We start from the raw sequence: 13,897 nt of genomic DNA on the forward strand, positions 1-13,897 counted from the left end.
GGAGCGGGCAGGAGGAGGCAGGAGCGGGCTGGAGGAGGTAGGAGCGGGCTGGAGCGGGCAGGAGGAGACAGGAGCGGGCTGGAGCGGGCAGGAGGAGGCAGGAGCGGGCTGGAGCGGGCAGGAGGAGGCAGGAGCGGGCCGCTCGCCAGCAGCAGCGGGCTGGTTCGGAATAAAAGCAGGAGAGGAGCGAGGAGAACAAAAACACAACAATGTCGAGTGTCTGCACTGTACGTGATCTAGTATGTTGCATCTTTCCATATATCATGGTACATATAGTTTTGAAATGAATGTAATATTGATGTAATACTTACAAAATCTGAAAGTTGTACTGTCTGAACAGTCCAGAAAAAAGTCTTACCTTAACTACTAGACAATTACAGTATCATTATGAAAAGAACATAAACACTGTCTCAGGGATATTTATTATGATAATAAGTAACTAATTGAAGATGTTTAGAAACCTTGGTTGTGATCGGGAATTTTATACTTTGCAGGTTGAACTTTTTTTGGAATTCAACTCCAAATGATTTGTGAAACACCCGCTACTGTTTCATCAAAACAACATGTAGATTGAAAACAAGAAATACCTGGGTGTGATGCTGCTTGACACACTATTGGCTGTCCACAAAGCAGCACTATTGGCTGCCGTTTGTTTCCCGTTTGTTTCCGCTTTGAGCCGATTGGCTGTATCCCCAAGATCAGAAATAAGACAGTTTATGGTGGCTAGCTTCTGCGATAACCGCCGATACACAAATAGTTCACATTTGGAAAGCATGCCTGCATGTATTAATGCTCAGTAGAGGTATGTTTGATGGTTGAAAATAGGCAGTTCTCAGCATTTGGGAGGAAGTCTCAAGTATTCACTGACTTCAGCCATTCACAGGCAGATGTGACCGCTCTCCCAGGAGAACATTTCCTTGGTCAGAGTTGCCTGTGTTACAGCCTCCACTCTGAGGACAGGACTCTGTGCAGGTACAGTCATGTTTCTACACACCAAACTCCTTTTTATACCTTTGCAGACTGTGCTTCAATGGTGCATGGTCAGCCATTATCAAACCAGGGTTTCCCCCCACGTGTATTATAAGCCTGGCAGGCCACCAGGCTTTACTTGTGCCCCCATCAGCTTTAAGCATTTTTTAACTAAAAAAATGGCAGCTGGATGAATGACTGCCGAATGCCCCAACCACTGGGCTTAGCAAGTTTTCTGGGGTTGGGACTTTGTCAAACTGTCACCACACAGTCTGGAGCATGAAGTTGTCAAAAGTTCAACTCCTGAAGATAAGTCACGCACTATAATACCCTGTCCACCAAACTTTACGCTTGACTCAATTCAAGTGCCATTCCAGGGAAAAGGCAAGAAATGTCCCTTCAAACAACACATTTCTAGCTCTCCATGTTCTAATGACAGCATGATTTACACCACTTCATCCAGCACTTTGCATTACACGTGATAATGTCCAGCTTTAATGCAGCTGCTCAAGTCATTCCACTGAGATCTCTGAGCCCTGTTCCTTGAGCAAATTTGATGGCGACTTGAACCATTGGTTCTCTTGAAGATTGGTGACCTTTGCCCCTCAGAATCCACTGACTCCACTGTGATAAAGCGGCCTGTATACCTGTGGCCAAAGAAGGGATTGGAACACCTTTACCATTTTGAGAAGGTGACTCAATCAATTTGGCAATATGGTGTATGTAAACTTCTATAAGTTCCATTATTGGAATTAAGCATCTCAGCATTCCTCTGAAATCTCCAGGTGGTCACTGGTACATGAACCAAGACACATTGATACAGGCTTTTTCGCTGGGTGTGTTTAAGCAATAAAATTACCAATATTTACTTTGGTTATCATTAGAGTTTTGTGGAGAAAAACTGCTTTATGCATCCAGTATATCAAAACACTGTTTTTCTGCATATGTTATTCAAACCAAGTCAGGCAATATTTTCACCTGCAATTTCACGTCAGAAAAGCAAGACTGATGTCCAAATTGGTACCACACAACAACAAATCCGATCAGCACAGACACATGCACAGTGAGACGGGTCCTTACCTTCCTTGCAGTACTTCCCCCTGAAGCGGGTGTGGGTGCAGTCACAGTGAACTTCTCCATAGTGAATTGAGCAAAACCCTCCATTGAAGCACGGGTTTTGTTTGGTGCAGAGGTACTCCAGGTCGCTCTCAATGCCTTGGCTGTTTAACAGTGTGGGTGGCATCTCCCCCACCTTCAGATTGGTGATTAGCCCCATGAAGGGTGGCTCATACTTCACAGTGCTGGAGGTCAGAGCAGAGAGGCGCACGTCGAGAGGGATCCCACCCACAAATAGATCGCTGACCACAGCCATTTCCTTCCTCTTTGATTTGACCTCGGCCACTTTTGTCTCGCCATCCACCATTAGCAAAGTCTCGCGAAAATTGCGGGTGAGCAAGACCATGTGCCAGCGGTCGTCGTTGACCCGCGTCTCCATGTGCAGAATGGCCGGCTCGGCACAGTGGATGGCGAAACGCAGCTGAAGGCGGCCGCCGGCGATAAGCAGCTCCAAGAAGTCGCAGTTCCCACCGTCGTCCAGATAGAGCACCAAGGCCTGGCTGACGTTGGTCTTGAGACTGAAGCTGAGCTCACCCACGGATCCTGCTTCCCAGCGGCCATAGCGTGCGTACTGGCCTGTTGCCCCACCAAATTCCAGCATGTCTACAGTAGCTAGCATGCTGAAAAGGGCCAAAGGCCACAGGGGCCAGCATAGGAATCTTAACACCCTTGTCATACTAAAATTTCCAATGTTTTCTTTGCCTTTTTTGATGCTTTGTAGCCACAAAGCCAATCCCCAGTTTCAATTTATATAAGCTGTACAAACAATTTAAACGGAATATAAAACTTGCTCACAGGAGCCCTGTTCCAAGTTCCCAAGCCAACAGGCAGTATCTCCCTTCACTTCCTGTTACGATAACTCTCGTCCTTATCCTGACTCTTTCCTTCGTTTCTCCATCAGTTGGTGCTTGAAAGACTTAAGAAGCAGCCGGAGGGTAAAAGAGGGGAAATATAACAATTTTAATCCAGTGAGACACTTTGAAGGGTCCTGCTGTGCCTTGGACTAAAACGTCTCTAATGTCTAGATTTTGAGGAAATTTCCACAAATTTTCGAGCTGTGCCAAACACTTTGGGGGAGGGTGTTCTTGTCAAGAAAAATAAAAGGACATAAGGTGGCAGCTTTAAAGAGTATCAGCTGCAGGGTACAAGAGGTTCATATTTTCCCCATGATCTCCCACTTTTCCAAAGCCTTAAGATTTATGTAGGTATCGGTTCCATGATTGTAGCAGCAGCTTGCAGCTTTTTTCCTAGAAAAAAGAAACAGAAAATAAATGTAAGTTATATGCCAACACTGTATCAATTGATAAAAAAATAAAATAAAAAAATAAAAAACTATCCAAAAGAAAATCTTCTTTATGTATTAATGACGTACTGAACCATAGTGAGATACCATTACGGAGCTTTGTAATAAAGTTCAATGTAGGGAGCAATCAAAACCTGTGCCTTCACACAGAAATAGTTCATATTTAAAAAGCAAGCCCCATCACTGTGGCACACACACGCGCATATACACTACAGACATGCGTTTGCAAACACACATCATTAAATCCAATGTAATTCAGAGTGGAGTGCTGCAGAGTCAATAGCTATGTGAATAGCAGATCTTGACCCTGGGGCTCAACCTGATCCCCAGCCATTAATTCTTGAGTGAGATTTAATTTCCATCACAGACAGTCTAAAATTAAAGCAAGACTCAACTCTGCTCATGCTCCCCCCACCCTCTGTTACCCTACACTGCTTTAATGTGACAATACCAATCATGGCTGGATGCAAGAAAAGGAAAGAGAAAAAGAGAAACGGACAGAAAGAAGCAGCGTAATCGTGATCTCAAAGCACAACATGGAGGAAGATTAGGAAGAACACCGAGAGCAGCTGAAAATGTCAGAGACAGACTTTAATGAAAAAGTGAAATTTTGGCCATTTTGCCTGGCTGGATGTTCTCGTTTCCTACCATAAAACAAAATACAACACTGCATTCAAACAATAAAAGGCTGGTTTTCACTTCTATTATCAAGCCTAATAAAGCAAAGATATATACAATCAAACACCCTAACAATATTAAATCTGCTTCAGATCAACAGCACATTTTAAGTTTCTCACTCAAAAAAAAAAAAAAAAGCCTTAAGTCAGTGTGTGCAGACGCGCTGCAGCATCTCCCTGACAAAGATGAAAAATGTGATACCATAAACACTTAAGTCTAGATTCCACAGGGAGTTTGTTTTGGTTTTGCTATGCTCCATTTTTTAAGCCCATTAAATCTCTCTTTGAGGTTTCCTCCCAGGAGGAGTGTTTTAATGGAGTGCACACATAAAGGCAGTCAAATAGCTGTTGATGTGCAACTGCTCCAATCATCTTATTTGGGTAAAACGTCGGGTTGGAGTGTGGCAGTAAAGAGGTCAAGTTGGCTTCTGATGCTTATGAGAAAAAATAAGGTTTACATCCTGCCTGGTTCAATAAGTCGAGTTTAACATGTTTAATGGGTTGAAGAACCCTGTAATATTTTTTTATAATACATTACATTTATAAATGAGGGTCAATTGGGATAAAGCAGCTTCTGAAAAGTGAATAGGAGAGATAAAATCAGTCCAGCTTACTTTGCGCATGTGTGTGAGCACTTTCCAGAAAACAGTGTTTTTACTGCTATAATACATAAGACAGATATATGCAAAGGTTTATTCCCAATTTGTTTAGAAGCTAAACCAGCAAATCGGGCAAAGAAAATAAAACTAATTGCTAAAGAACAAGTACTGATATGCATCTTAAGAGTTGAAATACTTCATCTTTCACTGCTGAACTTTCACTTCTGTCTGCTTACAGTCTTAGAGATTGCTGAGATCGGATTTCTTGCGTTCTAATTATTGCTGCTTTTGTCAGCAATAATTCAGTCAGGCCATATTTGAACCGTTTATTTCTTAATAAGCTGGGAATAACGATGTGTTCAGGAAAATGGGAATATTGAATCTCACGGACACCAATCAAAGATTTTAAGGTATCTGAAGCTACAGCATGGAGTAACCTTCTGTAACCTTCTGAGTAACCGTTTTTTTTTTTTTTTTTCTTTACTTGTATTTGAGGATGAACTACAAGTACTGCAAGACACTTTTGAGCAGGTTTGGATGAAAAACAAGGCGTTGAAACGTTAGTGTTGCCATGTCGCAGCAGTTTCATAATGTTCATCATTTCATGAAATTTGAGTGTCTGTTTAAACTGTCAAACCACAGCAGGCTGTCTTCAATCAGACACTTTTCAGATTTGAGACGATACTGACTGCTACAGAAGACTCTTCCTACCCACAACCATCAGAAGCTGTGCTAAAACTCTTTAAATAGTAATATGAGTTACAATAACTTCTAATTTACCTTTGGGATTAATAAAGTTTTTGGTAATTGAACCGAATTCATATTTATTATGATGTACTACATGTTTCTAGTTATGTTTTCCCCTCATTGTTATAATATTTCCCTTCCTCTCTCCCTTTTTTTAGCATATTATTTACTAAGACCTAGTTCAGCTAGGGAACAATCAACAGTTAAAAGTCTGTCCAACTGGTTTAATATTATAATCTAAATTATTGGATGCAAAACTGGAATGCATGGCACGTGAAATGCAGAAGCCTGCCAAATACTGCCTCCAAACAGTCTACTGCATACTTATAGTGGTGATGATTAGGATTTGATGTATTGTGCAGCTCTGGTTTTTGATGTTCTTCTTTGAGAGAGCAATTCCAAACTGGCATCCTCTCTTTCCAAATAAATAAAAGCCACGGAGTGAAAAGCTTTACAGAAACCCTAAAAAGCTGATTTTATGTGATCCTGTTCTTGTCCAGGTGTTTGTCATCTTTGAGAAAGTTCTTTGAAATCAGTTTTTGAATGAACATTTACATTTTTAGGAGGAATCAACTTAGGATTCACAGCAGTCAGTTACAGAGGTTAACATTTTTAAAAGACAGGATGTCTAACAATGGACCGCTGAATATTTGTGGATCATTATTTACCTATTTCAGGAGTTTTCTGTTTTTTTAAACTCACCTATTCACGGATTTTCCGTAGAACTAAAATATTCACAAATGCAAAAAAACATTCAGCTACTTGATCTTCTCAAGGTTATGAGTAAATAGCAATAAATAAATAAATAAAAAAAAACAGAACTTTGGGGTACCTCACATATTAGATCGATAGAATCTGACATGTGATGTATTTGAATTCCTATTTGAAATGTTCTAGATTTGCGGTGCATAGAAGCTGAATGCCGTTTCTCCATGTTTGGTTCTGGAGATGCAGAGCCGACCAGAACCAGAAGACCTGAGTGGGCTGGAGAGGTTTTCCCAATATACAGTGGTACTGGGAAAAATAATAACATTTGTGTGATTAACAATACTTTACAAAAACACAAAATGGAACATAATGACTGAACATAGAGTGAAATGCGTCTCCTGCAAATTCCAAAACAACTAAGTAATTGTAAACTTTACGTTTCCTTATTGTGAAACGATAAGGAAAGTTGACCGAGTTCAGCCGATGTTTCGGCCCTCAGTGACCATCATTATGCCTTCACTGTGTTCCTTTGTGAAAATGAACTGCGTATGGCTGCTGCATCCATCTGGTTTTACGACGGACGATTCAGAATCTTCAAGAAAACCTGTAAATGCTCTCACCAAGAAAAAAAAAAACAATGCTCTTTCTCAAATTAAAAAGTTGGTAGAAATTCACCGTGAGCTTGAATCTTTCCCCACCGTCATCATAAACTATCACTACACATTTTGTCCACACAAAGCTCTTCACCCCTCAGAATAACTCGGGAGTCATGTGAGCCACCGTTGACCCATTTCCTCTCTCATCCCCCCCCTGGGGAAAAGCTGGCATAATCTTGACAGACTCTGTTCCAAAGTGTCTGCGGCTACGTTCAAACTGCAGCGCAGTGTCCCATTTCTTACTTTTATTTCCTCACTAGAGACAAAGGCTGGATGTCACTGAAACAATAGAACATACAGCGACGCAAGTTGCTCTCACGCCCAACAAATACAAAACTCTCTTGCTAGAAGGACTGATTCCAACACAATTAAATGTAGAAGAGATAAACTGACTTGTCTGATCAAAAGGGGAGTATGGATCTCTCTTCCTCTACAGTCGGATTCTGTTTGGAGGAATTTAATATCTGCTTTTTTTTCTGCAAATACAACGAGCATTTTCCTCTGCACTCACGGCGTGCCTTGGCATAAATGTGTTTTCATTTTTAATCCAGCTCTTGCCGAGCTCCGCCTTGGCCCCGGGTCTTTAGATTCCCCCACAGACCGTCGCACACCTGTTGCATGGAGCGGCGCCAGGCTTTCATCTTCGTCCTTCGGCGAACACTCAGCCCACCGACGATCAGATTAGGCCTGCTTCGAATAATTCGCTATCCGTCAGCACTAAAGGGAGCTCACCGTGTTGCGTTTCTCTCCGCCGTACTGGACGCGTCATTTAGAACCGTAAATACGACGACCGCACACCTTTCTGGTATCATAAAACGACTGAGAAAACTCAAACATTTACACGGTGGGAGGATAATGGAGACGTAGCTCAGGAAAAAAAAGAAAAACGTGTGAAACTGGGCGAACCAAGGAGTTTGTAGAACACAAGCAGGCACTCAAACAGCAAAAGTCATTCATCTAGGCGTGTGAGAAGCCCACTGGTGTACCATCAGTCAGCGTGAAGTTGCTGCCGTTGCTACCACTGAGCTCTAATTACCCAGAGCAGCATATGAAGCTGCTTTCAATATTTCTGGTCAAAATGAAAAACATGGGCAGTAAAATAGAAAAAGAAGGAAAAAAAGAGATATTAAGCGACAGGGAACAGCAAAGTTAAACATAATAAAATGTGCTGGGTCTTAGCTATGAAAACATCAAATTACTATTGCTTTATGTTCTCTTTCAGACATATAAAAGTCCTAACAAGGTGGTAGAGTTAGATAGATGCCAAGAAGCAGCAAATGAGTAGGAGGAGGAGGGAATCATCGATTCATAGAACTTAATCAACAAAAACTAGAAGACATTAGCATCAGCCTTATTTGACAGGTTTATTGAAAGACAAACTTTTCTGTCTTGATTATTCTGTTGACTGAATTTAGTAATATGCAAAAAACTGTTCTCATTATTTTAAGAAAAGTGGAGGAGGACTAAAGCGACTTTGGCAAAAACGCACCAGACGGGAGACACAGTAATACTGCAAACAGGAAGAGTACAGAGACCTGCAACTGCTGCAATTACAGCAAATAAAGCATGTTTAGAGCTGCAGATTTCACAAATACAGCTCAGTATTGGTCTGTTGGTCTTTTAACACCACCAGGTTGTGTTAATAAATGTCTTAATTTTCATTCATTTTCCTGCCTGCTGTTGTGGATAAGAGACTGATGACTGTATAAAACAACATCTCTAAATTGAGGTGGTAAAACATAGCACAAATGCAGGGATTCTGGGATAAGTACTACTATCCATGTGGTTCAATTGTCTATAATTTTCAAAAATACTGAACAAAATGGGGAAGATCACAAAAATACCTGAATGAGACATTTACTGTGCCAAAAACAAGGATGCACTGTCGATGTTTCAAGTTTCCTCTCTTACAAAGAACAGAGAGGTCTGTTAGTTTCATCATAGTCACATATCAACTGTGAGACAGAATCCAAAAAATAAGTCTAGAAAATTACAATGCATCATTTTAGATAAGTTAATGTGCGTTTTATTGAAAATGAAATAAGAGTTTGATTCTGTTGTCTATAGTTTCACTGAAGTCTCAACTTCTCAGAACATAAAGAAAAGAAAAGCTTTTACAAACTTTGTGCACACAAAAAGAGTTTGACTTCAGTTCCCCTTTGCTCTCAATGAAAACATCTTGCCTACAATCATATGAAAAGAACATTTGGGAAATAAAATTTGGCTTTCTTGTTCAATCCTTTGTAAAGCATCGCTTTTAGCAGCGTTTAGCATCAATCTCTCATCAGCTGAGGATTGCCACGTTTAAGTGCTGCGGCGCGTCTTGATTCTAACTACACGTTCGACGAACAACAGAACAAAGGATGAGATTGAGTCGACAAAGAACCAGACTAACTCCTAAAGGAGATCTGAAAGAAACAGAGCACATAGAAGCCTGGGGGGGGCAGAATGAGGTAATCAGTACCTACTCAGCAGAGTCCCTCACTCGTTTTAACCAAGTGAGCTACCACAGAGGTGTGCAAGCCTTCCTTCAACATCACGTTACTGCGTTTGATCAGCCGAGAGCCGCTGGAGACCGGCCGCGGCTATACTCGCGCTATCTGTACTTGGCTCTGATGAGGAGATGTTAATGGAGTCAGATCAAGGGCTTAAGCCTTTGCTGTTAGCTCTGGAACGGCGAGATTATCAGGGACTTTAGCAGGACTCTGTTAGGTTTTTGGATGTATTGTTGAGGAGCCTGAGCTTCTCATGGAGATACGCAACAGGGTCCAAGAGGTGGAGGGAAAGGAAGCAACATCATTAAGGCTTCCTTATATTGGCAATTTATTGTTTGTAGTTCCCAAACTTTTTTATGAAGTCAGTCAACAAACCGACACAATCAGGAATAAATTGAGAGAGGGCCTCCGTTTGTGAGGCCAACATGACTAATAAAATATTAAAGACACATGAATCTAGCAGATAGGCCAACTAGTATTAGCACAACTTGAACACAGCGATAGTCTTTTCCGACGTCCAATCAGATTTTTTCTGAAGCAAAAATTAACCCCTAGTGGGCCAAGAGAAGCGGCCTTGTTGCTCCTCGATGTCTCGATGACGCTTGTGCGTCAGATTTATGTGCGTACCAGAAACGCGTGAATGGATATTTGTATGCAAGAAAAAAAAATGTGACATGTAATTATTCAACAAAGAAATAATTAACCTTCTGGGCCTAGTCAAAATAATTTCATTTAAATAACAAATGTTAATCTTACCCAAACGTATACCTTTTAATAGTGAAATCCAACAAACCACTTAATTGTGCAGTGTAGGCTATGTAGTGCATCACACAGTTACAATCCGGAACGAACCATTTGGTTTACGATTCAAAAAGGAAATCGGAGGTTCTTTAAATAATTGAAGAGGCAAATTCTTTCAGTGGTGTTCCCAGCATGCATTTATAGCATGTACACCAATAAGAGTCAAATTGACACAGATCAATATAAACTGTGGCTGGGTCCTCCTGATGTTGAACTTCTGCCTGGTAACCGGATCTAGGTTGCTCTGTATGTGTGAAATGCTAAAAGTTCGCTGCAGGGAGAGGGGAAAAAAAAAATGTAAGTGGAAAACTGTGTTCGTCTGTGTGCGAGTCTGATCATCAGCATGTGAGCTGGAGCCTGGAGATGTTTTGGTGGGAAGCGCAAGGCTGACTGGCCAAGCCTCAAAATTCTCCTGTTTCAATTAACCAGCCCAGCAGCCTGCAGCTACACCACTCTTATCTGGGCGGAAGCGGAGGAAAGAGACAGGTATGTGTAGAGCGAGACAGAACACAGGCAAGACAGGCGGCGCTGGAAAGTGACAAAAAAAATAAATGTGCAAAGTGAAGAAGAACCAGTGGTGAAAACATAGAACTTCCATCTTTTGTCATTAAGACACAAACATTCAGTTTCTACTCTTGACCAATCACTAAATACGTCTTAAAATGGAAAGTAATTAAAGTATTTACTTCCATCTGTACTTTATGGCTGTGTAACTTCAGAGGAGCTTCAACAAGCTCATTAAGGTTGCATTTATGTGTTTTTCTTTTGTTTTTTGTTGGTTTGATGACAGATTCAGATTTTAAATGTCATTTTTTCATTAATCGTAAGTAGAAAATAATTAACTGATATAAAGTTGGTCAAACATCCAGCTATGTGTAATTATTTATATAATCTGCTTCACTTTGTGATAAAGTTCCTGAAATAAATAGACTTTTTGATAATATTCAAATTTATCCAACAGTCTTTATGGTTGAACCTTTACTTCTTTATGTTTTATCTGTCATAATCACCAGGCTGACAGAAAACCCATTAATAAAAGGAAGCTGGTGATCAACCTTTACAACCAAACGAGACAAAATGCATGTTGAGAACAAAAAGCAATAAACACTCATTACCTGTATGGAACACACAGTAACCATGGCGAACATTTTTCAAACCAGACCAACACAGTCTTTTCCAAATATACTGTGATTTATTATGTACCTTTGCACCTTCTGACTGCTCATTGTTATTATTCTGTAAAAGCGAGCTACAAGAGTCACCACTCTGCCACATAACATTCTCCTTCAGCCCAGAGTAAGTGATGGATTTCTGAATACGATATTGAATTTCATGTATTATTTGTGCGGGTGAGAGCTGGGGGCAGAATGAGAACTAAGAACAGTGAATGTAAAAAAAAAAAAAGGAGAGGAAGGCCAGGGAATTAAATACCAATTCAGACGTAATGTTGAATGAAGGCCAACCAGTCACTCAAGCATACATTCAGACAGAAATTAGTTTAGGATTTGCAGCAAGCATGGTGTTTTCACTTTTATACTGAGCCTATTGTTATTAACAAACCAGTTTTGAGATCTTCTAAGTCTCTGTTTATATGCGTCATCTATTTATTTAAGAGTTTGGGTTAGGGCTAAGGTTAGAGTTATGGGTGCAATCCCCAGACAAACAACCAAGTAAACCTGTTTTTTTTTTGTTTGTTTGTTTTGTTTTTTATTTATGAGAAAACAATTGGTTTTTAAACACCTACTATTGAATGAAAACAGAAGAAATACCATCACTATCACTACCATCTTTGCTTTGTGAAAACAGAGACAACTTTAAACTGCATACCACTACCACTGCTGTAACTCAACTCTATCTGTGTCCTAATCAGGCAGAAGACGAGCTCTGAACATTGAAAAGTGTCCCAGTTAAAGCTACAGAGGATTGCATTGTTGCAAAACAAATCAAAGGAATCAAAAGAAACAGACTCTTAAGAGATCTGGGGACCGACCAAAGCAATATGCCAGGCTCTGTATATTATGCTTGGCGTTATATCTTAGTTATTCCAGCTTGCAGTGGTGTTAAGAAGCCAATATGATTACTAAGAGTCGGGGCCTACGGATATCCAGAGCAGGTGAGCAATGTGTTTAATTTCACAGACCTTGTAGACCCACTAAGCTCATTATGGGGCCTCTCAATTCCCTCACTGATCTTCCTATGGTGGCATATTGATTTGGGCAATATGGTTGAAAGCTGTGTATAACAAAAGACCTCTCACCAAGGTATTCTCATATGGAGGCGACTGTATGGAGTCTTTCACTTTTGAGCCCCAACGTTTGAGTAACTCAGAATAACCGATGAATGGGGGAACTGACACCGCGCTGAAAACATTGATTTGGGTCGCCTGTAGAGCCGCTCTAAATCGGGCAGGTAGTGAGGTAAATCGCACAGGTTTAGTGTCACGCACACACACACACACATACACACGGACAAAATACACAGTGGGCAGAAAAAAGAAAAAAAAAACTTTTTTGGGAGTTAGCTAGTTGCACAGGGTGAGATAATATTGTTCCTAACTGCAAACTCCAGAAATTGAAGAAAGCACCGAACCTGCAAGACAAACTGCCTCCACCTTCAAGCAGCCTCAGCGGGGATGTTAGACAGGAAAAAATATGACCCCTAGGATAAAATAATATTACACCAGCTGGCTCTAAGGCCAATTGAAACCACTCGGTGTCTCAAGATTTAGTACTGAAACCAAGAGGAACAGCGGAAAGTCAGCCGTTCATCTGATCGATGCAGAATGCACCGCTGACGACCTTGTAAAACCCATCCATACCACAGAGGCTTTACAGGGGTTTTTCAGGAGAATAATGTTGAACGTTAATCATCGAGACATGACCCTCTCTATAAAGCATAATGGATTATAAGCATCTATGGATTCAGCATTTTAGCACACACTAGAATCCGTTTGGTGCAGTACGCTGATAATGCATGGTTGTGGGCACTTCATAATCGCCTGCATGTGTAGCGCACCAAGTACAGTTTAACTTAATGTCTCTATAACGGACAGCTCAGCGTATCGGTAGATCACCAGCAGACTGCAGGCTTCCTGCAGAGTTTCATGAAAAAATGACAAGATTTCTACAATCGCTCACTCAGTCACTTACATCCATTTGAATAAATTAAAAATAGAAAAGAGGATTATGAATTTATGGCGCATATTTCTACAAATTTAAGGATCCTGCAAAAACAGACAGAAGAGAGATAGAACTAGGAAGAAAAAAGGAAAAGAGAAAAGAGGAGAAAGAGAAAGAAAGAAAGCAGAAAGAGAATGAAACAAAACACAACGAGCAACATGAGGAAAGAACAAAATAAAGGAAGCAAGAATGGAAAGTAAGATGGTCAAAGAATGAAGGACAATAAGTGAAAATAGGATCAAACAAATGAGAAATTAATCAGGGAGGAAGAACTAAGAAAATAAATAAGAAAACAGGAGAGAGGAAGGAATTAAGGACACAAGGAGGCAAGATGGAAGGTATGATTAAAGAAAAAGGCTTGTGAAGGCTAAGGACCGAGATGACAAGGGAGGAAAGAAGGAAAATAGCAAAAGTTGCAAAGTAGCTTTAAACAATATTCTGCCATTCAACAACGTTTTGAAAACACATTTTTTGCTGAGTCAGTCAGTAACGCCGACACTTAGCACCTGTTTCAATCGTTCCTGGAACAACCAGTCCATACAACCAAAGGCACAGTCTTGTTATGCCAGTGGTAATGAGCATCTGCTTCTGGAAAATATCAGATAACAGCCACATGCAGAAACTGCAAACTGTGTTATGACAGATCA

At 40.6% G+C, this 13,897-nt stretch overlaps 1 protein-coding gene across 1 annotated transcript in view; it reads right to left on the bottom strand.

The window, feature by feature from the left end:
- The window catches only part of nrxn2b (neurexin 2b), a 435,854-nt gene that overhangs the window by 354,653 nt on the left and 67,304 nt on the right, over window positions 1-13,897 (bottom strand). The window contains exon 3 of the mRNA XM_017310305.1: window positions 2,050-3,332. Within this exon, the coding sequence (XP_017165794.1) occupies window positions 2,050-2,761 (712 nt within the window). The 5' untranslated portion in view covers window positions 2,762-3,332. The remainder of the gene's footprint in view (window positions 1-2,049; window positions 3,333-13,897) is intronic.

This window comes from Poecilia reticulata, linkage group LG18, assembly GCF_000633615.1.
Source record: "Poecilia reticulata strain Guanapo linkage group LG18, Guppy_female_1.0+MT, whole genome shotgun sequence".
Taxonomy (NCBI): Eukaryota; Metazoa; Chordata; class Actinopteri; order Cyprinodontiformes; family Poeciliidae; genus Poecilia; species Poecilia reticulata.